Here is a 27,742-nt window from a genome sequence, read left to right on the forward strand (position 1 = left end):
GGACCAAAGACTGTAAAAAAGCCAGGCTCGGTCCTTAGGTAACAAAATCCCCCTACCAGCACCTCTAAAGCTCACTAATTAATGCAATTAATCTGCATTAAAAACACAAGTTGCAGTTTTAATTTGGGGTTATTGTAACTTCCAGAAGTCTACAGGAATCTGTAAAACTGTAAAACTTAAATTTGTAGTTTTTATAATTTTTGTACAATATAAACCAACAAGAATAAACTTGTCATACAATGTGAAAAATAACGTATGTAGTGAGCGTTAGAGCTGCTGGTAGGTGGATTTTGTTATCTTTGGATAGAGAGAGGCTAATTAGGCTAAATTTTCCTCAGTCTCCAGCCTTTATACTAAAAAAAGCTAACCAGCTGCCAGCTATAGCTTTGTAGGCCTATTTACTGTACAGACATGACAGTGGTAACCTATTAATCATCTAATTCTCCACAAGAAAGAGAGTAAGCATATTTCCCAAAATGTCAAACTGCATTTAATAATTTCCTTACTATTTTGTTAAAGCTGCTATATGTAAGAATAAGCTTGGCTATTTCTATTCTTAATGGCTGCATCAGGTCAGATTCCAATTTATCCCGGTAGGATAAGACTAAAATTAAAACTCTTTTCCTGACAGAGTGCTGAGGATGACTTGAGGAGTCTCACAACATGAGGAAAGAAGCTGCTCTGTAGTCTGGTGGTACAGCACTAAAACAAACTTTACTTTGTTTCACTATCATCATAGTACAGTTATTCATTTTACATATCCACAAATAGATACATTACCTCATCACCATGCATCCTGCAAACATCTGTGTTTAAAAAAGGGGGAAAAATGCATTGCCTCCTTCTTTCACTTGCTTTCAAACAAATGCACACCCTACCCAGATCAAGATCTTTATGACAAGAGGTGTTGGTGTTCATAGCTACTGTTTTTGCCCACAGGGGCCTCCGGAATCAAAACAAAAGTATAGTTCCTTATAGCTGCTTTAATTGAAATCTGTTTGCGCAGGAATTCTTGATACTGAGTGGTTGTTCTTAGCCCTGATGTCCACATAAGTGTTGCTGCGTTTCATGCAAAACCTTATTCATAAAACATCTGTGGATATAGAAATTGACCTCACGTTGTGGATTTGGGTAATGCAGGTGAAATGACATCAGCATTAGTTGCAATCTGATGTCACTTCAACTTTAATTTGGTTAGCCCTATATATTTCAACCTTCTGATGTAGGCCTATATGTTTAAAACATCTGCTGAGATTATGATAAATCACAATAGCTTAAATATGCCTTTCTAGTCATGATTCTGACAAACAAAGTCAGAATTTCATACGTGCTTAGAGCATCACTGAATTAAAACAAGCCCAGTGCCCAGGGGCCCCAGAACTCCAGGGGCCCCTAAAAATATTATGTCTCACACGGTTTATGCAAGTTAATGAATTAAATTTCTTCTAATATTAAAACCACAAAGTAAACCTGGGTCTAGGTAGCAGCCTAGCATTGGTCCTAACAGGTTCATCTGGCCGTGAAGTCATGAGCTACTATCCTAACTTTTTATCTAGGCTGTATATGCAGGCTATTTACCTTCATTATAGAGTCTAGTGCAGATGTTGTTACGGGAATGAATCTGTCTGACCCGCCCAAACATTGATGCATGGGCGCGTTCACGTACTTTGTCTTGTGCGCGCCTTGCCCGCCACTGTACCTCTCATTCGTGCTCCGTTCACGTGTATTGGAAAAACTGTCATTTTAATTGGGGGCACATAACGTAGCCTATGCTTTCTAACCATGCACGTGACAGACATAAAAAGGCTCATGTGAACCTCATTCGAAGTTTTCCATACATTCTGACATGCTAAACACACAATATTTTATGATAATTTTTAAATAGATAAATAAACAAAACATGAAATTTCCAGGAAGGGGTAGTCCTGATTTTTATTAATTCCTATAATTATATTGGGAGTTTAGACAGTGTGCTTTTTCACATGCTATGTACAAATGTGTACATTTTTTGTTTAGAGAAACGAATGTATTTTGTTCAAAAGTACATGCCCACTCACTTGTCAGTGGAATCTAGAGATTAATATTATTTTTGCCAAACCTTAGAATCTATTCAGTCTCAGTTCAGTATTAAAGGATTGGATTTCGATGGTTAACCTACAATAATGAAAGTTGAGGTGAAAGTTACATTTTAGTGGATTCCTACGACACATGAACGCAGCGGCGGACAGGGGTGAGCTCAGCCCTCCTCGCTGTCTGTATCGATGAAGTTGTTTCAAAGATGGCGGATTTCCTGCCGTCCCGCTCCGTCTTATCTGTATGTTTCCCTAACTGTCTCCTCACAAGCGGCGAGGTAGAACAGTTGCGGAAATCTAAAGAGATAGATAAGTGTATTAATCGAGATAAGACCTATGTGAAAAGGCTAGTAAAGATCTTGTTACTTGGAGCAGGCGAGAGCGGCAAGTCCACTTTCCTCAAGCAGATGCGCATTATCCATGGGCAGGACTTCGATCAGAAGGCCAAAGAAGAATTCAGAGCCATAATATTTAGTAATGTTATAAAAGGTAAGGCTTCACTGAGCACACATTGTTTTTCATATGTTGGAGCTGTCTTGTTTTGACCTCTTTATCGGCCACCGACTTTAGTGTGTAGAGGGTATCGTTATGGAGTGGGAAGTTGGTAGCCATGCTAGCTGCAGCTGAACCGATTGAGGGCACTTTTCTGTGCTCCACAAAGCTAGTGTGGTTAGCAGGGTGAGCGACCAAGAAACGCCCATGTTATTTGTGTTTGTCTTCACGGTGGGACTGAAGGGGACGGCGGTGCGTGCAGTGTGGTCGTGTGTGTTTATTCAGAGCTTCCAACAAATTATTAATTTTCTTTTTTATCAACATTAAGTCATACAGAACGTATACAATGGGTTGACAGTGTCCTAGTGTTTTCCCCATGGCTGCTGTTAGCGTCGAAGCATGCCACTCTGTCTTGTATGGAGAGAACATGACACCAAAATCCTTTGAAAAATGTGCCTGTTTACTGTAAACTTGCCTATCATCAAATACGACCATGGGCAGTAGTCCTTTCTAGCTGAACTACAACATGACTGAACACTGCGAACATCCTCGGAAAGTACACACTAGGACAAATTAAATCGCACCCTTTGTCAGTCTGGTACCAAATTTATATGAAGGGCCATGCATCCTCTTACAAGTGATGTTTTTCAAGATATTTGTCTGTGTTTGGGGCTGGCCAGTGATGAACTATAAAGAGTTACAGCTTTTTGAATGAAGATTGGTTTAAATTCAGTATTATGGCTTAGTGTATGAAAATGTGTGACCTTTTATGTTATAGTACAAATGGACAGGTTGTTTTAGCTGTCATTGAAGACTTACAGAATTACTTCACTGTGCAACTTTCTGTTCTTTATCAACATTTAACAGTCGGCTGTGTCAACAGACTTCATTAATGAGCCAGTGAAGTTGCATATTGCTTCAAGATGCTACCTTAACAACAGACATGTTGACTTTTTTTTTAAAACCCCATTGTGGAGGGAAACCCCATTGAGATAGTTGAGCTGTTGCCCTAAAGTGAGTCACAGACCACAGAGGATATCTAAGTAAACCTGCTTGGTGACTCAGATCAAGTAGGATGTTCTGCTGGGCAAACCTGATGATTTTGAATTTTGATGTTTCCCAATATTGAGCTGTATCACAGAAATTACTGTTGGCTTAATATATGTTGTCATGCAATTTTTTTTTTCTGTCACTGTCTTCCACTGCTTGGATGACTTGACAACACCAATTCTTCAGCAACACAGCAAACACCATTGCTTACTTTAGTTATGTGTGTGGTTGCTGCTGCTCAACCTGTTCACCCTGTAGGCAAAATGTCAAAAGTGTCTAAAATTTAGACTTACTCCCAGCTTCAAGTGGCCACTCGGCACAAAAGTATGTACAAAGTTGTCATTGCAGAAAAGCTTTACTTCGAAAATCAACTACAGGAAGTGTTGAGTTTGCATTATAACTTGCTGCAATGCTTGTTTTTGTGTTTTTGCTTATTTTTCAGTTAAAATGTATCTCCATATTTCAGGCAATTAAACAAAAAGCACTGTGGTGACCTTTGATTTGAAGTGGTTCATAGTATATTCTATATCAATAGATTCTAGCATTAGTTCAGTCCACTATAGATGCTGATATCTGTGACTAATGTCAGGTCCACATTAGGAATAATCTGCTGTTATCAAAATCATAGCTACAAACTTATTAGCTTTCTCTGAAATTTGCTGCGCTTTAAATTAGGCTTTTCCCCGTAGTTGGTGTTAGTTGTTGATGGTGTATACACGGATTACATTGCTTGCCCATCATCACTACTTGATCAGACAACAGACATTACAATTAAAAAGACAGTGTATGCTCAGTGCAGGAGCAGAGACGCAGCAGGTCAGGAGTCAGATCGCGAGAGTTGATCAAGAAAGATGATGGTGGAGGATTGTTGTCAAAGCAAAATGCTAAACCAGCTATTTTACAATTTTTTTAGATGTAAGCCATTAACATTAAAGGTTCAGTTTGTGAGATACTTGAATGTTGAGCCTCATTCTTAACACATCAAATACTGAAGCTGTGGCTTGGTGGGTGGGGCTGTTCCATTGCTCCAATACACTGTATAAAACTACTCTCTGACATATTTCAAACTGATCCGCTTTCCACAAATGCTGAAAATGTCTTGTTTTGTAGACACATTTTAGATGAAGATAGCAGTCACTGCTAAGCTCACTGAGAAACACTGTAGGTTTGAATTTTTAAACTCTAGAACTCAACTTTGAGGGAGTGCAGCACCTGGACAATCTACAGTTGGCACATGCTAGAGTTATCTTGTAATTCATCTTCAAAAGGCAAATGGTTGCAATCATGTTTTGATTTATTGACTCAATGATTACCTTTGAGAGACGAACGTGAAGTGTATTATTAACTTTCGTCACTGAGATACTTTGTAGCAGTAACAAATGTGACTTGCTAACCAACACATACTGCAGAAAAAAACTCAGTGCTCAGACTGTTTCTGCACCCGTTCAGCTGCCTGGACAGCAATGGCTTTTCCTGGAGACATGTCGTTATGAAAATACAACAGCACATTCTGCCTCTCCTCATTGTATTCTCATACAGGCAGAAGACTGTTAAATTTGCTTTTAAAATAATCTATTCATTAATGTGTAACCAAGTTAACTTTAAAAATAAAAAGACTGATGACCATCGTATCTGGTCTCGAAAAAATTGTGCCCCCTTTTTATTTTAGTTTAGGGATGCACGATATTTTTTAACTGATAACTTGCAACCGTTAACCAATCAATTTTTGGTTTACATTTTTGTATTTTAAAAAGTTCCATCTTTAGAAAACTTCCTGCAGTTTTCAAATGCCTGTTGAATAGGCACTAGTGTCAATGGTGGAACACTTGTCTTTTTTACCAAAGCAAGCTGCTGCTGCTTCGTATTCCTTTAATACACTTTCATAGTGACCGACTATTTTGGCTGTCACAGTTCCTCCTGACCGACCTGCTGTTGCTCTTCTTCGGAGCAGCTCTTTGCTGCCAGAGTGTCTCTGGGCTAGAAAGAGCAGACAGACTAGGTGTCTGAGGGGCGGGCTGCTCCTCCACAAGTAGCCCAGTGGCAAAAGCGCCTTGCCAAAACCAGATAAAATGTGTCCATGGTCGGTGCGGGTGGAGGGGCAGTCCGCCATGCATATACCCAGCCTGTCCGCTCTGCCTAGCCCAGAGATGGCTAAATGAGGATGGTTTGTTATGTTGGGAAAGTACAACTGGCAATCCGATGTATCACCACCACTGCTGGCTTTTTGTAATATGAACCACCTGCCACACAAATACAGACACAACCAGAAAATATTTTATTTATGTGCAGTGTGTCCCCTAGGATGAAGTTGTAGCAGCGGAGGTGTCACGTGCACAAATGTTTTTTTGTTTTTTTTGTACATTTGCAAAGTCTTTTCAACTCATTTGAAAAATCAAACCTGCAGGGGTGAAAATCTAATATCAACTCAATATCACAACTACATGAATTCCTGAATTGGACAGTAGAATTAATGATGTATCTCTGCTAACGAACCCCTGTCACCCTGCCAGCTAAGGAGAACTATATTGCTCCTGCAAACACTGCTAGTTGTGTTTACAGTAGGCATTTTTTCACTGGACAGCAAGCCGCCAATTTGGCTGTCCTTTTTGCGGCTAAGTCCGCGCATTTAGACAGAGCGCGGCATATTGGGTCTGTTTTGGTCTGCCAATATGACGCCTCGGAGGGTACACTTTTTGCCGCCTCCATTGCTATGTAAATCCAAGGCGTCAATGTGCCGGCAATTGTGTGACATGGGCGGAGGGGTCGATGATGTGTACTGTTGTGCGAGCCACAGCCGGGAGTTTTAAAAGCAGGAAACAGCTGATCACAGCAGTCAGTTCATCACTTCATCCGCGGACATCAAGATGAGCAACTGGAAAGCCGCTGAGATCCGGGAGATGCTAACCATCACAGCCGAGAGAATCGTCAATAACCAGATCACGGGGACTGTGAAAGATGGCATTTTGTATGAAAAGGTCGCCGAGGAGCTTAGCCGACATGGCTTTCGCCGGGAGAAGAAGCAGCGCAACTTCGTGCTTCACGTCACGTCACATGTTTACGCCTACCCCGTGCCGGCTTTTTTGAAAAGGAGGAGTATTACGCCTCCGTTTCACAAAGACAAGGTGGCAAATTGCAGCCTTTACCTGGCCGCAAATGTGGCACATTTTATATCTAAAAGGGGCTAGTGATATGCTGGGGATGGTGGAGAATGGGATGGGAGATGAAAGATATGGTGAATTCAGCTGCATTAAAACACAAAAGGCAGGAGGAGAGTGAAAGTTTAACAGGTTGTCCCTTCCCTCCATCAATTTGCCCCATACGTCTTATTATAAACTTGTTTTAACTCTGTTTTAAGCTCTGGGTGGGGTTGGTCTCAATTTTCCCTATTTATTCATCTGGGGGGAACTTGTTGGTGGAGATTACTCATCAAAGATATAGTTGTTCATTTTGGTAATGATAATAAATTAATGTAATCTATATTTACACTGGACAGTCACATTAACCATTCCCATTCAATTTTGAACATGTATTTTGAGTAAGCTGCAAGCTGGAAGTCTGTTGGTGGGAACAAAACAAATCCTCATTAAGTGTCATCAAGTTTATAGACTTTATGGGACTGAGTCAGTCTTGCAGTTTGACTTAGTTTTAAAATGTTGAGGGAGAGATCAGTGCAGAGTCACTCTGCTCCCATCATCTGTACCAGCCTGAGCTCAAAGCTGATTGGTTGTGCACAGTGTGATGTGAATAACAATAAGGCACACACTTACCAGAGAGAGGAGCTCTATTTGCACTTCCATGATGTCACTGAGGTTGTGGGGGGCAGTTAGACGTAAACCCCCTCTGAATGAGTGCAAACCAGGAAGTGTGATGTTTGAGGCTGGAAAAGCTTGCTCAGCTTCATTCACAGGGAAGTGACTGACGCTTGACGTGGTTAAACGTCAAAGGGAAACTGTTAGCGCCGTGTCATTTCAGTACAAGTGTAAAACTATTCAGAGTCGAGGGGAGTTTTGTTAACATGCAGGGGAAGCAGCAGTAGGATCTTTCTGTGACGCACTGTTGACATCATGGTGCCACATGTTGTTCTGTCTGTGTAGCAGAGGAGTTAAAAGAAGGAACAGGCTTTTCATTAGATGAAACCTTGATTTGCTATGCTGAGGTGAGATCATCCAGTATGATAAGAGGGAATAGAAACCCTGTGATTGATGCCACTGTTACAGGTGTCTGTTCCACGTGTGAGCATGTGAACACAAAAGACAAAACTTTTGCTGGTAAATGAGAAACTCTGCTTGAAGATGGAAAAAAGGCAGGTGGCAAGTGATTTAGCTTTAGAGACCTCTGCAGCATTGACTCTTCTGGCTTGTAGCTTTCAACCAGTATTTGGTGACTTTGGATCAAAATAGTACTTATGTAGTCTTGAAGTTGTCTGTTGACAATAATGATTGATGAGACAATCACCAATTTTCTGATGCTGTGTCAGTTTTTTATTGTTTGTTGTTGAGACATATCTATTTCTGAAATGTATAAAAAAAAATATTGTAATCCAGCCTTATTCTGCTCCTCCAGTGGCTATATATTGGTACCTTGCCACATTTGACAGCTGTCACTCAGGTCCCTCTGCAGTGAAGTCATGTTTTGAGAAGGGGACAGCTAAAGAGGCTGAAAACATGATAAACTTGAAAATAATAATTGGTAATCAGAATGAGCCACTCCACTTCTTGTTAGGGTGTACTGACATATTGCTCATTTGGATCAGTTGTTTCAAAGCTGAGCGTAGAGTGTGAAAACAGCAATCGTGGGCCGAGTTGTCCTTGCCGTTAGAATCAACTAAAGGAGTAATATATATAGTTTAATAAGAATAACGTTTTTATTTATTTTTACACCAAACCTTCCTTCCCCTCCGCAGCAGAGGAGCTAGAAGCATCCCTGCCCTTGGTTCCAGGTTCAGGTTCGGTAGTAGTAGGTTGGGTGAGGGAATTTGGAGTTGCAACGCCACACACTCAGTAGGGACACGAGAGAAGAGCAGTTACGGCTCAGGAGTGAAACGCATATAAGACTCATGCTTTGTGCCTTTCTTTTGCGGGGGGCAGGGGGTTGCGTTGAACCAATTCAATGGTAGGGGACACACTGCTGTGCTTGTTAAGTAAATGAAAGCTATTTAGTTTTGTATTACGTATATATATATATATATATATATATATATATATATATATATATATATATATATATATATATATATATATATATATATATATATATATATACACACACACACACATATTGGTTCACAACAGGAGTAGAAACTTAATGTTTTGACATTTAACAGGGCCCCAAACTAACTTCTCCATTGGTCACTCCAATGAAAATATAAAATGTAGAAGATAATCAGATATAACACTAAGCTTTTGCTCGGCTGCTGGATGATTAGTCCTGTCCTCACAATTTACTCTACTACACACCTCTGGCTATACAAGCCTATGAGCTACAGTCAATAGTCAGTATTAATCTATTGCTTTAAATCTTGTAGCCTGGTCCTGACTTGTAACTAAACGTTGTCTGAGAGACCAGATAATCTAGATAAAACCAGATAATCCAGATAACACTAGATAATCACTGTCTTGTTTTAAAATTATGAGCGCCCATGAGTGCCATCTTAACTATATATTGTCTGGTCTGTGTGGTTTAGGTTGATGCTGGAAAACGTGATAGTTATTTCGTGTGCCCACATGTGAACGCGTGTACATACGCAACATGGTCATCTTTCCCAGATATAGGCTTGTACTGCCTGGCTAGGTTAACAAGATGGACTGACTGAGAGTTAAAGACGCTGTGCTGAAGCAACGGCGCAAAACATTAATTAATGGGAAACACTGCATGTGAACAGCTTTGTAATCCAGCCTTGAACTGCAGTGTGTTTTTGGAGATTTATAAATCAATAGTAATTAATCCTCCACTGAATGTCTTGTGTAATTATTTAGCCATTTTTCCATCTTGAAAACTGTTTATATTGTTAGCATGGTAGTTAGTAGGGCTGGGCAATCTAATGATTATTATATGGTCATCATGGTATGACATTATATATTGTCTTAGATTTTGGATGTCGTTCTATGGTGATATGACAGAAGTCTTGCTGGTTTCAAAGGCTGCATTACAGTAAACTTTAGAGACACGCTGAAGCCACCTGTGTTTGTATGAGTCTGTATTTCGATTAGGCTTGTTCCGATGCTGTATTATGTACATACATTATACAGTATATGTCAAGTTTGACTGCTCATGTGTTGTCAAGTCCAAAGCAAAGCCAGGAAAGTGCATGAAAGCTGCATTTCTCACACCGCTTTTCCACCAAAATTAGCAAGTCTACACAGGTTTTTCACGTTTCACATCACAAATGCGCCAGAAATGGTAAAGTTGCTACCAGAAGTTGCCGGTTCGGTCAGTGATTTAGGTGCTTTCATAGCTGGGAAGTCGGCAGCTTTCACAGATATGAACAAGGCTCCGCCTCCAACACTGTGTCCAGTAATACGTACTCCAGTAAAACATCCTTGATAGACCACACCCCAAATTCCTTCCGTATTTATGTGCCACCACTGGATGTTGATAACGCGACATGACTTTGCGCGGCAAAATTTTACATGTTCACCCAGGTCTTACATTTAGATCAAAGCCGAGCCCACTGCACACAAAAGCCCGATCTTAGCAGGTTTAAGTGGGATTTCTGACTGGTGGAAAAGGGGTATCAGCAGAGGAACTAAAGATTTGTAGACAGACTCAATCCTTGAGCTGTCAGCACTCTCTCTCACACACACACACACACACACACACACACACACACACACACACACACACGCCCTGCAGACAGCTGGATTAACCCGCGTGTTGGGGACAGCCAAGGAACATAGCGCATTGTCAGAGCAGGCTTGTTTGAAGGGTTGAAGCAGAGTTCACAGTGCCGCAATGTAAACTCACAGTCTCAGCTCACTGCTCATCTCTGCAAACTGAACTGCCTGGGTCACACACAACTTCAACTGAAATGAGCTTTTTGTTGGGGTTGATCAGTATTTGACTAGATTTAAGGTGTGGTTTCAATGTTGGTGATACAGAAAGTTTATATTTTGATATCGGCATGGCTTTGTCTTTGAGAAAAAAGTGTTCAGTGTTCCTTCAACACACCTCAGGACAGAAAAGAAAGTTTCACACTACATTTAGATTATCAGTCAATGCAGGGGTTTACCTGGTTAACTGGTATCCATGAGGTGAGATCCTAATAAAAACAGGCTGAAAAGACTTGTGTGGATGCACATCAAGTACAAAATGAAAGAGCCTTTTCAAATTTAGCTGCATTGGTGGGAGCATTTTCTTTTGCCTCTATGCATATTTTTAGTCTTAAACCACTATTTTTTATTTATCAGGACTGATTATAATTGTCTATGATACTTTCACTGCACACAGGTATGATATCACTGTGTTCACCTGCTTTCTTCTACAGTGTCATTGTCTCTCTCCACCACCATATACAATGAATGTTCATCCCAATAATTGTTGCACATGCCTAAAGAAGGCTTATCTGCATTGTTGTTGTTAGTGGTGTGATTATTTTAGAATGCATTTTTATATGCATGTATTTCTTCCTTAATTTACTTACTGTATATATGCCCTTAGCAAGAAACATTATGTTTATGTATTCAATTTTTAATTCTCTCACATGACTACTGTGCTGTTGTCTAATTGCCAGGGTCATGAGAATTTTAGATTGAAAGGCATGTAAAATGTTTGGTCTCTGTGCATAAGAAGATAACTTTGTTTGCATGTGATGCTGCTATGTCCAGTTATTTGCTATAATTACACAGATTGTTGGTAATTTTACTCTCATGTTAATCAACCACCATCAGGATACCACTGAATCAGTATAATTCAGCATCATTTTGTAATGACAGAGCTTCTCCAGTGACATACAATACAATTCTGACATGTGTCTCTCTCCTACTTTTAGGTATTCGAGTGTTAGTGGATGCTCGAGAGAAGCTACACATCCCATGGGGCAAACCGTCCAACCAGCAGCACGGAGACACCATGATGGCTTTTGACACCCGGTCGGCAATGTCCCATGGTCACGGCATGGTGGAACATAAAGTTTTCCAGCACTACCTGCCATCCATCCGGGCCCTGTGGGCTGACGAGGGCATCCAGAATGCATATGACCGCCGGCGAGAGTTCCAGCTGGTGAGTGAGAGTGTTACTTGTTTGATATCTCCTAGGGCTACAGAATGAATTGAAACATTATCAAAATCATTATATGCCTAAGTGCAATATTTAAATCGCAGAAAATGCAGTTTTGATAAAGTTACAATGTGTGACCAAATGCGATTATAAGAAGTCCTGTAGTGCTGCAAAGATACCCTGGCCTACAAATCTTGGTCTCGAGATGTAAGAAAATGTGTTTGTCTGGTACAGACCCCAACAACTTTCACCATTTAATATTTTTTTTGTTTTAGTCGAAATGAAAATTATCATTCGTACTAATAGTTCAAGGATCATTTAATTGTCATTACACTACAACACAGGAATGTACAACAAAATGTAAGTTGTAGTTCCTTTATGCTACACAAGAAAAAAATATAGGGTGTAGAGGATGAGTTCAGGAGTCTCACAGCCTGAGGAAAGAAGCTGCTCTGTAGTCTGTTGCTATGACAGCGGATACTGCTGTATCTTTTGCCAGACAACAGCAGTGTGAACAGACTGTGGCTAACATACTATTTTTTTCCTTCCCAATACCGATTGCGATACCTGGGCTTTGGGTATTGGCTGATACCGAGTACCGATCTGATACCAGTGTGTGTTTTTAAAAAATAAAAAAACGAAGATTTTTTTTTTTCCTCAGCGGTTTATACTACTAACTCTGTATGGATGTGATATGATTGCTATCATTGTTGTATGGCCTGGCTCAGGTTAAACCTTGCAGAGAATGATTGCCATACAACATTCTTTTATTATCTATTTTGACAGTCGGTCATAACTGAAAAAGAACAAATAAAGAAATCTAGGAAAAGATAATTCATTTAAAAACTGTTAAAGTGCCGCTACTTTTTAAATAGAACAGTTTAAACCAGCAGTGCAACAGCAACTTAGGTAAATCTTGACAGTGATACTGTGTCCACCCAGTGTGCAGACTCAGCAAAGACATGGGACACACGTCGGAGGTCCAAATGTCAGTAGTAAAGCTGACTGCCTGCACGTCTTTCAGCCTACATAAAATGTGTTCCCTCACTGTCTCATAAAGTTTGGGGAGAGCAGTTTCGTCACACTCGTGCCCCCCTCCAAATTACAGCCTTGTATACTGAACATGTTGTCGTTTTACTGATGGGGTAATCCAGAGTAAAATATTGCCAGATAGCTGACATGTTGCTATAACACTCACCTGAAATCAACTTCTTCTTCGTCGCTCTAAAAACAGTAGTTGCCAGGGGCAGCACAGCGCAACTTCCTGTGTTGGCTTTTAGAGCAGCGAAGAAGAATTGTTTTCTGGTGTGTAACATTAAGCAGAGCTAACGGAGCTAACTGGGAAGTAGCAGGGTCCAGTTTCTAAATTACATTGTATTGGATCGGTACTGGCCAATACCTGCATTTTAGGCAGTATTGGCAGCATTCCCGATACTGGCATTGGAATTGGAATAACTCTACTCTTGATGTCTGGGAGTGCAGTCATGGTTGTTTAGTGTGAACAGGAGGGGGCTGAGCATACTGCCCTGGGGAGCTACGGAGTTGAGCAGTAAAGTAGAGGAAAAGAGTGAATCTGATCACAGTTGTAATATCTAAGAATAGTAATGGTGTTATGATTATTTTACCACATTATGTAGCCCTAATTTTGTCATATCTCTGACCCATGGATAATGTTTGGTCTTCAACTCCTGCTTCAATGTTTGGTGCATTGTTTGACAGCCATGAAGCTTATTTTGCCTCTATTTGCATGTGACTGTGGCATGTCCAGTGATCACTTGTGAGTGGGCTGAGGTGGCACTGAGTGTACAGAAGAGCATTGACAGTAACAGATAAAGGCTCCTCCTCACAGTTGATGGAGCAGAGCTGCAGCTGCAGAGTGCACACAGACAGACACATACAAGCTAATGAAGGGATGCTTCTCTCCCTGCTGTCTGTCTCTCTGCCTGCCCACACCCTTCCTTCCTCCATCTCTCCCTCACTGCTCTCCACAAGTTTAGATTGTAGTCTGATAGCGTCTTGCTCACAGGAAAATGATCTGTAACCGTCCTGCAGGGAAATTAGCTTGTGAAGCATCTGTTTGGAACAGCTCAGATTCTGTTAGCCTTTCCAATGTTATTCTTTTATAACAGATAATAACATGCTATGCTGTTGTTTAATAAGCCTTCCTATAGATTCCACTTCACCTACTGATGCTCTATGTTTCCTAAACAAACAAGTCATATTATGGTCTGTAGAGGGAAGACATTTGATGTCATCAAAGTCACTATGAATTCTTCCCCAACAAGAAAACACGCAATTGTCCGCATCTGTCAGCATGTATTTCACTAGGGTTGTCATCTGGAATGCCACTCTCAGGGTGCAGACCTTGACCAAGGCCAATATTCCCAAAACTATGTGTTTCTGAATTTTAGGTAGTGTCCCCTCAGAGTTGTCGTGAGGCAGGATTTCCTCATTAGAACCCCACTGTAGTCACTGCTAGCACTGTTTCCCATTGTTGCTCTGACCCACTGATCTCACTCAGCCGATCCCCATCCCTGCCTGGCGAGCATCTGACATACATGGGTGTCAGTTGTTGTCACCAGAGCTGAAATTTTTTGCCCTGTCTCATGATTAGTTTGGATGCTAGTTGACAGCACATGTGGCTTTGTTGTTTGATGTACCTCGATTGCCTAGCCCCCTTTGTTATGTTAAAGTTAATGTTGTTAACCCAAAATCAATCTTCTTAGTAGGGAACTCCTCTAAAATGGAGCCAGCAGCAATGTTGCTTTCACTTTCCACAACATTGCTTTTTAAAATGGTCAGTTGTTTATCTGTCAACATGTGGCAAATTCGTGATTTAACAATTTTTTATCACATGAACATATTAATTGTATTATCATGAAAAATGGCTAAATTTTTCTGTCTTAAAGCTTCTCAACTGTAAATGTTTTTACTCTTCTAATCTACAGTAAGATGATTATCTTTGGGTTTTGGAGTGCTGGTCAGAAAAAACAAGACATTCAAAGATGTCAAGATGGCCCCTTTACCAAACGATTAAGTAACTAATCAAGACAACTATACTTAAATTAATTGATAATGAAAAAGTAGATGTGACCCCAGTCTACAGACGAGCAGAAAAAATGTTGAGGTCTGATCAGGCTGCTGTTGGGTATCATAACAAACTTCACACCTGATTGTGACTGACAGGTGTCCAGCTGTACAGTATTTACTGTATCACAGCTCTGCACATTTAGAGCAGTCATAGTGAGTTTGTTTTCCCACTCAGTGATGGTGAGGAGGTGTTATCATATTGAAAAGGGACACTGATATAACTCACTTCCATATTGAGATGGAAGTGAGAGAGGGACATGTGAAATATGTTGACATAATATGTACAGGTATATCATATCATATGGCATTGTAGGGATATAACTCTGAATTCTGAGGAAAGTCATCATCTCTCTCTTTCTCTCAGGGGGAGTCAGTCAAGTATTTCCTGGACAATTTGGGAAAGCTCGGACAGTCGGTAAGTCCCACCCACACTGCAGAAGCTCCACCAATCACAGATTTCCAGCAGGCAGGATGGCAGATGGCAGATTGGTGTGATAGCACTCAGCTAGTTTGTTGAATACAGAAGTGAAACCGTTGTCTTCCTGTCCTCAGTCAGATCTCCACACTGGTTTGTTCCTGTGTACACTCACTATATTAAGCACTAAGCAAAGCAGAAGTTTCCCTGCTCACTCTGCATCATCCCCCACCCAGGTTCATATTGGCCAGTCAGAGCCTTTTCCAAGAAACAAGGGAGATATTTCTACACGGAGGAAACAATTGTCTGTCAATTTTTCGCCAGTTATCTATATTGCAATACACAGTTAGAAGTGTCTGGTCCAGTGCTACCTGACACACTCTTAAATGGCTTAGATGTGTCTGAAAATTGGTTTAAAAAAAAACTGAAGCCTAAAACATCAGAAATAAAACATTTACATTTACATTTACATTTAAGGTATTTAGCAGACACTTTTGTCCAAAGTGACTTACAATAAGTACATTTGTCACAAGAAAGAAACCACGACATATCACCGTCGATAAAGTAGAAAAGAAAAGAGAAACAATTTTCAAGAACAAGTGAGTCTTGAGTCTTTTGTGGAAGATGGCGAGTGATTCTGCTGTCCTGACATTGGTCGGGAGTTCATTCCACCACTGGGGCGCCAGAACAGAGAAGAGTCGCGACTTTGCTGAGTGGCCTTTGTTTGCTCTCAGCGATGGCGGTAAAAAATATACTTGAAGGACCAATTTTCAAAGATATGGCCAGATTTTAAGTTTAGTTTAGTTTAAAAGACTCAAAAAATACACATTATCAACAGAGTGTGAAGAAACAACAGTGTTGACGTTATGTCAAAGACGTCTGTTTACTGTGTTGAAGAGATGTCTACTGAATTTAGCATGCTAACAAGCTAGCTGCAGCCCATCCTCTTTCTTAATACCGCTGGACCAATAGATCCACCAGCTCCATGGCTAACTGAGCCATGAGCTAATTAGCTACAGCCAAGGATAGCTAGCAAATTGCATCAGCAGCCAGCAGTTGTTGGTTACTCTGCTGATATGCTGCCCCTATGTCTGTGGAGCAAAAAACAACCAATGATTTATCTAGTCAACTAGTTGTAGTTAGTTTAAGCAATTAGATGACTAGTTATTGCACATTTATAATATTCATTTAATCATTTAATTTGATATTTTTTGGGGGCATCAGAAAATGGTTTGGGTTCCAAGGCTGAGAAAGAATCTTATTAGTAACTCATTAATATGAAAAATGGTTATTTTGTCATCCATTTGTGTGTAGAACCCAAAATACTAACACACAGCTCATAGATGCTTTGGTACAATTACGATACGATTTGGTTGTTAAATGGTTTCAAATGGATCTTAGAGTGTATATAATATTATTTAAAAACAATGCTTAAAAATGTAATTGGTCTCAGTTTTGATTGTTTTCAATGTTTTAGTGTGCTTGATTTGACATCAGTTGACTAATCTAAGGATAAATTGTTGTTTAAACGTCAGGTAAATTGGTCATTAGGAAGGTCCCTAGTTGTTAGTGCTTCACAGTAGAAGTCACTAAGGAAACATTATTGGTATGTCCTCTCTGTACTGGATTTCCTACTTATGATGTTTCTGTAGCTGATGCTCTTTTCCTGTTGTGTATGAACGCAAGCTGTGTGTGCGTGTGTTTGAAAAAAGGTGGACCTTTGGGAAAATATCTGTTGTTTGTGTGAGCACACACACACACACACCAGCATGGTCTGTGTCAGCGATGAGTCATCACTTCTGGAATGTTATGAATTTCGATCTGGCGTAGTCGGAGCACAGTGACCCCCACACACAGTTAAACATGTTGGGGAATATTGTGACATCATGATTGGTTGAAGATGCACTTGCTTTATTTGCCCTGTTTTGATTGGCCTTATTATTGAAAGAAGAGTGAACCAGTCTCTCTCTCTCTCTCTCTCTCTCTCTCTCTCTCTCTCTCTCACTCACTCACTCACTCACTCACACACACACTCTCTCTCTCTCTCTCTCTCTCTCTCTCTCTCTCTCTCTCTCTCTCACTCTCACACACACACACACACACACACACACCAGTCCTGAAGCCCTACATTTGTTTATGCACTGTGGTATTTCAAGAATGCAGTGTTAAACAGGGATGTTCCCAAAGCAGTGGCGTGTGCACTGTTCTCATGAGGAACACAGAGATATGCATTACTTCCCTCTACTCTTCAAGTTTCACAGATTTTTGTGTGTGTTACAACGTGTCAAAATTAAAAATACTTTACTTAAAGTGTACCAATGCATCTTAAACTCATTAATATCACTGCACACTTTGATGTAGATCTTGGATAAAATCTGTAAATACCTGTCAATAATAATAATATGATTAACCTAATAATCTGCTTGCAGGACTACCTCCCCAGCCAACAGGACATCCTCTTAGCCAGAAAGCCAACTAAAGGCATCCACGAGTACGACTTTGAGATCAAGAATGTGCCCTTCAAGATGGTGGACGTGGGCGGTCAGCGCTCCGAGAGGCGGCGCTGGTTCGAATGCTTTGACTCAGTCACTTCCATCCTCTTTCTCGTCTCCTCTTCCGAATATGACCAGGTGGGTCAGCTGGAAGCCACACAGAGGCCATGCAGACACACATCTCATGAATGTCACAGAATTGACAATGGTGTATTCCACTCAAACATAACAAAATTTGTGGAATAAGATAATTGAAATCAAGGGCATAACATCACAGATCTAGAGAAAGTCAACATCATCTCACTTTAGTACTGTAGCAACCTCCCCAGGAACATTTATAAGAACTCAGGAGCCTTAACTGGAGTTCAACCAGAGGAAAAAGGATCCAACTTAAATGTGAAATATACAACATTCACTGCCACTAGATCTGCACTAGAGCGACCTGCACCTGAGACCTAAAAAAATGTGCATGTTGTTCACTCAATAAAATGTAACTGTCAAACTAGGCAGCGCCGATCAAATATGAATCAAGATTCTGTTAAAGCATAGCCTATGTATCGCCTCACATGTTTTCAGAAACATATGTTGGTGTACTGTTTAGCTGTAATATGAGAAAGTTTGTGACCCAGCTGCCATGTTGAAAATGGATGGACAAGGACAGGGAGGGACCTCACATGCGCTTACACTCATGCTTACATGCACTAACATGCATGCATGGCCACTCCGGCTACCAGAACTGAACAGAGAAGCTGAGATTATTGTTCAGGATGCCATTACTCCATCTTTACATAGCAAATTGTTGTTTGCTGCTATATTAATGTTCTAAATCTCATATATTTAACTTTTACATTCTGAAACAAAGCCATTGTGGTTTCTAAGGTACAGTGGAAAATGCAAGGAAACCCCCTGGTAAGAAAGCACCAGAAGGCTCTATAAAGTTTAAGTTGTGGAAAGCACCATATAAATCATTACCTTCACCGAGGAGGTTGTGTTTTGTGTTTTTCTCACTTTCTTAAACATTGTAAGATACAGCATTTTATCAACATGTTCATTCATTTCTCTTGTTGAAGGATAGGTTCACCATTTAAAGCCAAAGTATTTTTGACATTTTTGTTTCACTAGAAAAAATAGAGTCAGAACTGTGGGTTATAGTGATGTCAGTTAGATGGTTAGAGCTTTAAAATATTAAAACACAGTTCCAGAATTCAACCTATTTTGAGGCACTTCAAGCACATGGCCAGGTGAGCTGAAAGAACGTTCACTGAATGTGCTTTTTGCTGGACCGCTCAGCACCACTTGAGCCAGCATGGAGAGGAGAGGGTATGTGTAACGGTGATCTCGCCAAAAGACAAGGACATCCTCCTTGTGCAAGTGACTCTGCAGGTAATGCTGCTATGTCTTTCATTGTTCGTCCGCCCGCACACGTGATTATTTTCTTGTAAGCTGACCTAAACCTACCAGACCCAGGGGTCAGTTGGTGAGTGCATCACTACCGCCTAGGTATATAAATGGCCAGCCAAGTGTGTCTGGCAACCAATATTTTACTGATTATTATATTTTTTTTTACACGTCTGACACCGCCGTCAATTAACTAGTGGACAGTCTGCCCTGGCTCTACCCCTCCCATACTGGAAGAAAGTAACAGAAAGGCAAGGCAGTGTGTATGCATTAAGGGGGACAGTTAAAGGATCACTATGTAGGTGAACATTTTTGAAAACGATACTTGATTCAAGCAGTTGTCTTTCCAAGTTAAATTCCCTCTTTGGGTTTCCTTGTTTAGCTGCAGTGGGGGGATAGTAACAGAGAAAAGAGGGATTTACTTGATTTGTCTAACACGGACTACTAAAGCATCATATTAACTTTCTCTACATCTGTGAGAAGACAGTTTTGAAGTTGGTGAACAGCAATGTGCTTAGTACAGTTTAATGAACCTGCTGCTCATACCAGACATACACTGTCATAATCACCTTTGACCCCAGCACAGACATCTGTACTATCACACCTCCAGGTGCTGATGGAGGACCGGCAGACCAACCGGCTGAGCGAGTCCCTCAACATCTTTGAGACCATTGTCAACAACCGGGTTTTCAGCAACGTCTCCATCATCCTGTTCCTGAACAAGACGGACCTGCTGGAGGAGAAGGTGAAGCAAGTATCCATCAAAGACTACTTCCCCGAGTTCTCGGGTGATCCCACAAGCCTGGCGGATGTCCAACGCTTCCTGGTGGAATGCTTTCGCAAAAAGCGCCGCGAGCAGCAGCAGAAGCCACTGTACCACCACTTCACCACAGCCATCAACACTGAGAACATCCGGCTGGTGTTCCGCGATGTCAAGGACACCATCCTGCACGATAACCTCAAGCAGCTGATGCTGCAGTAAGAGGACTGACCAGGAGGAGGAGAAGGAGGAGGAAGAGGAGGAGGAGGAATGGATGGATGGATGGGTGGAGGCAGACAGAAAGTGGGTGACAAGGTGCCTTACCCCCCACCACAACCACCGCCAGCCTTTAAAGGGATCGGTTAGTGTCCCTCCACCCATGCATCCTCCTTCCTTGACTTTGACCCGCTCCTCACTTTTGAACTCTGACTGTGTTTTGAAGCCACCACTACTACCGCCATTCCCCCCACGCTTGCTCTCTACCTTATTGAGCTTGTTCACTGTGACTCGTAACAGCCACCTTTGGCTCAGAGCCCAACCACCCTCTTACCCTTGAAACCACTGTAAATGACCTCTAACCCCCACTCTCTGCCCCGTCCACACTGTGCAGTGGACCTCCTCGACATCTTTTATGGTATTTCCTCCCTATGTGTCGCTCTAATTCACATCTACACACTGTTTTTTTTCTATGCTGCTCTGACCACTGTTGCTAGGGTGGGAGAGGGGGAGGGGCTCATTTTAAATCGTTATTACTGAGTAGCTGTCAAAGCCGGCGATATCAGTGACTGCTGCCAGGTGTTGCCTTCCTTTTCACCACTGCTTTTATTTTGTGTCTGGTTTTACATCTGCTCTCCACTGGCGCTTAGTGATGACATCACTGGGCTGGAGTGGGGATTTCCTCTTAAGGCAGTGGAACAGGAAAGAACAGGGCTAACACACACACACACACACACACACACACACACAGATAGGAATTCCTGTTCCAAAGTCCACTTAATTCTAGCTTTCTAATCATTTTGCTTCTATTTCTAATATATGAATATACTGTATGTACCTATGCATTTTTCTTTAACTTATATTTTAGAGGGGTTTACACTTTTGTGGATTTGTGACTGCTGATGGACTCTGTTACAGTTAATTATAAAAGAGGCGGGGAAGCACAAACACACAGACCACTTGTAGAATTAAACACCGTGTTGCACTAGCTAGTGCAGGGTTTAGAGTTACACGTTGTATTAAGCTGTTTCTCAGGGCACATTGTGAACCACTTCTTTGTGATTTGAAGCCAACCAGAACTTCCACATAAGTCAAATGACAGATTCCATGGTGTCTTTTCCCTGTAAAACAAAGTCTGGCCATCTTTAACCAGGACCATATTTTATCATCGAGACCAACAAGACTTCATGACCCCATTTCCACTCGGTATTGACATGTGATTTGTATGTTCATGTGTTATCTGCAAATGACCTCTGCTGAGTCAGAGCATCTAGGAGGCCCTGACCAACCCTCGGAGGAAACACAGTTGGTGCTTGGATCCTCAGAGGAGTCCCACCTCCACAGACCACAAGCATGGTGTGTTGTCTCACACGGTCCAATTATGTGTGCAATGAATGTGTTCTCAAGATTCAGATAACCTAATACAGATACAGATCAAATGTTAAAGCAACATTATGCAAGAATTGGCCATTTTTACAACATTTACTTTTTTTTCTTATCTGACCTGCTCAGTCAATCCATGCTTTCCCCTTCTTGGCTCCCTCCGTTAATGTCCTTCATGGTGTTTTTGCCTCTGTTATGATGTCCGTAGATGCTGCTGACTCCATTTCTTTATCCATTTTGGCATCGTTCCCCACCAGCATTCACTGCTGGTTCCCTCCCGCTCTGGGCCTTAAAACATCCGGTCCTCTTGGTGGTTCAAAGCTCCTGTGTAGCGTTACAAACCATCCCGCTGGTACTCCAAGTGCCCAGTCTTGTCCAAGCCGAGTCAGCTAGCTGCATGGCTAACAGCAACTTCAATTATCAACTAGCGTTTACTTTGACAACAAATAAAGCTTTCTGTTCATCAGGCAGAGGTGGAGGAAGTACTCTGGTTTTTAACTTAAGTAAATTCACAGTGCATAAGTACTCGGTTTCAAGTAAAAGATCTGCGTTACAATAACAAGTAAATGTACAAAAGTATTAGCATCAAAACCATGACGTACCAAAAGAAAAAGTACTTATCGTGAAGCTTATTTTAATTACTTTATACACTGCTGGGTAGTTTAATGTGCATCATCATTTGTTAGTCAATTTATACTTTGCGTTAATCATTTCAATTTGCAAAGTAACCAAAGCTGTCAGACAAATGTAGTTGAGTTAAAAGTACAATACTTGCTTCTGAAATGTAATGAAGTAAAAGCAGAAAATAGCACAAAATGAAAATACTTAAGTATAGTACAAGTACCTCAAATTTGTACTGAGGTACAGTACCTGAGTAAATGTACTTGGTTACATTTCATTAATGCCATCAGGTAACTCCATAATTCAGAGAGAGTTAAGGCAGAGCAGTCGGAGGACATCAGAGAGAAAACCAGAAAACATTTTCTCCATAAAATATGATCCAGTGTGTGACGTAGTGAAGTGAAGCATTACTCACTTCTTGCAGGAAATCATACCCGCCTGCTGAAGTTACATAACGATGGAGCAGGCGTTTGGGACACAGAGCTAGAATGACATGCATCATTCTCCTCATTTTAAGTCGGTGTAGCTACCATCACAATGATTTTGAAGCTAGTTAAATAGTTCCATTATGTTGCTTTATTAACAAAGCCATGGAATCCTTTTGTTGTGTTTTTGTTATCATGCTTGCTCTACAGGGTAACACAAACTCAAGTGCTTGAGTCTGGTTCAGATGTGAAAAACAGAGTTCCTGTCGAGTTGGGGTCGGGCCTGGTTACTGCTCTCTTGGACAGAAAAATGGGGCAGCTTGTCTCTTCAACTTTGCTGAATCGATCGTACCAAAAAATAGTCAACATTAACAGAGATCCAGAATTTTCTAAAAATACCAGATGTGTCAGGCTGAATTTTGAGATAATGCCTATAAATGTAGCACAAGATGGAGCCTGAATAACTGTGTGTTGGGTTTGAAAATGTCCTCCAGTGGTACCCTCATGCAGCTTGTATGTGGGAACTGTTGGGACAGTCGACAGTGAAACAAAGCTCCTCAAGGGGAGACACTAGAGAAATGGTTAACTAACGTTAGCGAAACGCTTTGTAGAACTTTGATGAATGATGTGGTCCAGGTTGAAAATGGCCAAATTTATATGAAAGCCCTGTGGAAGCTCACATCCAAGCCTGTAGATTTCATCTATACCCATGAAACAAGGAAGCAGGAAAACTTTTTTCCTGCTTCCTCTCAGTACCACCAGAAGTGTATGCCACATACTTAATTATACGGCAAGTAATGAGGTGGCTCAGTCTTTGTTTTGCTGTGTCGGATCATTTTTATTTTCTCAAAGGTACCTGTTGATGCTGTCCGTCTCCCCCTTCCATGCATCCTCACTAAAAAAACAAAAGGGATAAAGCCAGCCTGTGTGTCACTAAAGAACCTAAGCAGTCATCGTAATTACAGGTTATGTACAGTTCTCATGTCCTCTGAACCCCTTTTTTAATGTCTAATGTATCAGTATGTATCCCTCCACCAACCTCGTTCTCCTTTCTAACAGCTGATGTAACTTCCCACACACATTTGTATGTATGACTGAGTGTTATTTTTTTATTTTATTTTCATGTTTATTTAAATCTAAAGGCCTGTCTTGAGGTGTTTCAGAGTCAGGCTCCCATTACTCATCTTCTTCCAGATCAGTGAACACCAAAGTCCTCCATGTACCCCAGCAGATAACTGGCTCCACTGGTCCATGCTAGCACTTCAGCATATGTTGAAAAATAATCATCAAGATGATCAAAATATATAACACATGAAGGTGGCCTCTTATTCAGCTGTTACAGTTGTATTGTTTTCAGTTTAAAGGTGCAATATGTAAGAATCTTAGTTTAAAAACATTCCAGATTTAACAAATGATCAACAGAATATGAAGAAATGACAGTTTTGGCATTATTTCAAAGACATCTATGTATTGCAGAGATATCTAGTGAAGTTAGCATGCTAACCCTGGGCCTGAAAAGCTCTTTCTCCCAGTGGTCCAAGGCTCCTGTGCACACGGTGTAAGCACCGACACTCCTCCTGTAGGCTGGTTAGCTGCACAGCTAACTTAGCCGACAAGCTAACAGTAGCTACAGTGATGGGTGTATAAACAGAATACAGTTGGCAGTAGTTAGCAGTTACTCTGGTGATATGCTGCCCCCACTTGTTGGGAGTATGAATTCATACAGTTGGCCGATTCTTACATATTGTGCCTTTAACAGAAAGGGCATAGTCTTGTGTTTGTATGGGAACACAGACATTCTACATACATTGGTATAGCTATCATTTTTTTTACCCTTGTCTCTGTAGTAAGGGTTATATTTGCTAATGGCAGCTAATCACTAAAAAAAGACTGAATAATAGCCTGTTTTAGCTTGAATTTGCCCCAGTTACCACACAAGTGACACTCCCTTACTCCTCATTTCACTGGACCCCTTTCGCTTTGGATTTTGGTCCCCTGTCTCAATTCTAACCAGTTGTGGTGCTGCAGCTGAAGGCAGAAAGCTGTTTGTCACCCAGCTCGCTTTACTGTAGAGTAGACTTCCTGCGGTTTTGATATTTCTGCAACAGTTGCGTTCAGTTTTGAATGAATTAAATTGACATCTTGAGAAACAAATCAGACCCTCAGAGTCCCTGATAGCTTGGTGAGTGTAGTACTTCATTTCCCCCAGACCAACAAGTAGCCTACTGTCACTGTTAGCATGGAGCAGTGAAGTCACATGGCTGATTTTGATGTGTGTGTGTTCCCAACTCTAAAAGAGGAAGATGACCAACAGGGCGGTCTACCAGAAACTCTGAATTCCTCAAACTGTACAGTGCCTCTGTCAGACTGTCTGCATCTGGATAAAGCAGCCTCTATGTGTTTGTGACAAACACAGTGCCCTGTCTGCTCAGACAGCCTAAAGCTAAAGCCCAGCAGAGAACTATCTGTCTAGATTCAGACTGTTGTGTCATGTAATCACTTCAAGCCAGAAGAAAGCCTGTTGTTGCACAGATACACACATCATGAAGTCACAGCAGAACGGGCCTGTACCCTGAGATGGCCTTTGTCCACGCTGAACAAACTTGGTTTTGATTATTAGAGCACAGACGGTATATTGTCACACAGGGGCATGAGCAGATGTTTGAGCGATGATGCCCCACATGCTGTCAGGGGCCTCATTTATAAAAATGTTTTTACTTTTATACTTGAACTTTATCTTAAGATCTTTTTTTCCGACAGTGTACTTAGGTTCGTTTTATGAATGATGCTGAGCATAAAAAAACTTTGCAGGTTCTAAGAATCCTATTTGTAACTTTAAACACCTGTACTCGATGAATGTCAAATCAACTTAAATTGACGACACATCTGCTTTGTGATTTCCCCTTATACAATGCAGCACAAATGAAGGTTTAGTCAGGAATAACCATGGACAAAAAGAGAAAATCTAGCTTTATTGAAGACAAGATTGGTGATGGTGAGATTAAAGCCAGGCAATGTATTATTGAATGGACTGAACACGCTCATGTCAATCACTTATGTCAAGTTTAAACTTTGCTTAAAGATAAAATCATATCCAGGTCAAAGCAAGGTTTTATAAATAACTACATTTAAATGCTTTTCAGTTTCAGTGTTACTTAAGAGCAAAGTTGATGGAATGTTTTATAAATGAGGCCCTGGGGCTCCACAGTCTGATGGGCTTTCATAGCTGACTTGGAGCCTGCAGCAAAAAGGAGCCACATCCTTCCAAAGCACTTTTTTAACCGTCATACAGAGAATGATAGGGGCTCAGTGGGGAAAAAAGAAGAAATCATGTGTGTGATTTAAATGAAGAAGCAATTTAGATTAGGAAAGAGGAAACATTCAACAGTCTAAGGCGACATCTCATGGCCGCCTTTAGCGAGTGGGGCTAGCTCAGGATGACACTCAGGTCCACACCAAATACCATCTTTTGACAGGGAGAAACTGCTGTCATGGGACCAGAGTCACACCTGAGCCAGCTCCAATCACTGACTAATATCATGTAAAACCACTAAAAGCTCCTAAGTGTTCATTTGTTATTTGTAGATAACTTTGTTTGAATCATTCTTAATTGATTAAACTCTGGGTTTTTAAATCTGAACCTCAGACCTGAGAACTTTTCAGAAGTCTTAAAGCTCAAACTGTTTATTTTAATGTGGCTCCAATTCTCTTGCTAAGACAAACCATGATGGCTCTGCTGTGACGCCAGTTAAAGGGTTCACTATGCTTCAGACAAGTTTGTGCCATGTCAAAAAGCAAAAGTCTGCTAAAACCCACACTGGAAGGTAGAATGAAAAGCCTTATTCAGACTTCATCACACTTCTTTTCATCTGGGAGACTTGACACCATGATTCATACAAACAGTGCACACTGTTGGACAGTCACTCGCTGAAAGCATTCACATTGTTGCACTTAGATATCCACACAAAGTGCCGGAAGTATTTGTGTGAAGAATGAAAAAAAGAGACCTCTGACATAAGTTCAAACTCCACCTACTTTCACACCTCTAAACACCTGACCAATCACTGCGGAGAGTGGAAATGATTGTCTCATTGTCTTCGGACAGTCCCCAACTGTGTTGGCTGCAGCCACTGTGGTCACTCTGGGAGTCGTATGTGTCCCGTTCTGTTGAACTGTGGTCCAGGCTGTGTGATGGGTGACACTCACTGTGCTGTATGTGAGTCAGTGCAGTCACATGTTCACCATCTGTCTTCCAGCACCCACATGGATTTGTCACCAGATCCCGGGGGTATGCCATCACGCCTGAGACGGGATGGTGATCCGTGTTTCTGATCTGGGAACAGGGAGAAACTGGTTTAAGCCAGGCCTCGTTTGATTTCTGCTTCCTGTTTTACTCGTGATGAACAGAGAGACTCTGCCTTTGACTTTGCCTTCTAACATTTCTGGTTTTGTACACTGCACCCTGTGTATGTTCTGTGAATCTGACATTACTTTCATGACTGTAACAGTATAAATCAAATATTCAGATAGAGTTTTTCTGGTTGAATATTGAGTGTTTGGTTGTAAATACCTGTGAGAGGAAACCAGTGTCACCTTACATAGTCTAAACTATGCAACAGCACTGCTCCACAGCCGTGACTTGATGTTATGTAGTGTTAGAAATAATCATGATGGGACTGACTAGTGATTCTCTTAATGCCAGTGTCTTATACAAATCTGTCTTTAATCAAGTCAGGAAATAATCTGCAAATGATCTGCCAAATATACTGATGTTTAGTGCCTCTTTTTCCAAGCTCTGCCTCGACTGTTCATTCATCGAACAAAAGTTTTATACTGTGTTTTAGGTTTTTTTAATGATGCCACACAAACAGATTGGTGTCCTGTGATACAAAGCATCTCTCCTCCCGGTTTTTTTTTTGTTTGTTTGTTTTTTTCAGATAGACAAGCTTTCAGTGTACAGTCTAACTTATGCTGTCTTACCTTCTACTCTCATAAATAAATCCAACTGTTTTTTAAAAAAGTCAGTGTGTGTGCTTTCATTGAAATCGCTGCTTTGCAGAGAGTCAAGTCATATTTTATTATAGCCCAATATCCCAAAGCACGCCTCAAATGCT

At 41.0% G+C, this 27,742-nt stretch overlaps 1 protein-coding gene across 1 annotated transcript; it reads left to right on the forward strand.

The window, feature by feature from the left end:
- Positions 1 to 2,278: 2,278 nt before the first annotated feature.
- gna13b (guanine nucleotide binding protein (G protein), alpha 13b) lies at positions 2,279 to 27,652 on the forward strand. The gene is made up of 5 exons (XM_073493917.1): positions 2,279 to 2,561; positions 11,602 to 11,831; positions 15,283 to 15,333; positions 17,763 to 17,963; positions 19,834 to 27,652. Exons 1-5 carry the CDS (start codon positions 2,279 to 2,281, stop codon positions 20,203 to 20,205), a joined length of 1,137 nt encoding a protein of 378 aa, XP_073350018.1. The 3' UTR covers positions 20,206 to 27,652.
- Positions 27,653 to 27,742: the final 90 nt, after the last annotated feature.

Source organism: Pagrus major, chromosome 23, assembly GCF_040436345.1.
Source record: "Pagrus major chromosome 23, Pma_NU_1.0".
Lineage (NCBI taxonomy): Eukaryota > Metazoa > Chordata > Actinopteri > Spariformes > Sparidae > Pagrus > Pagrus major.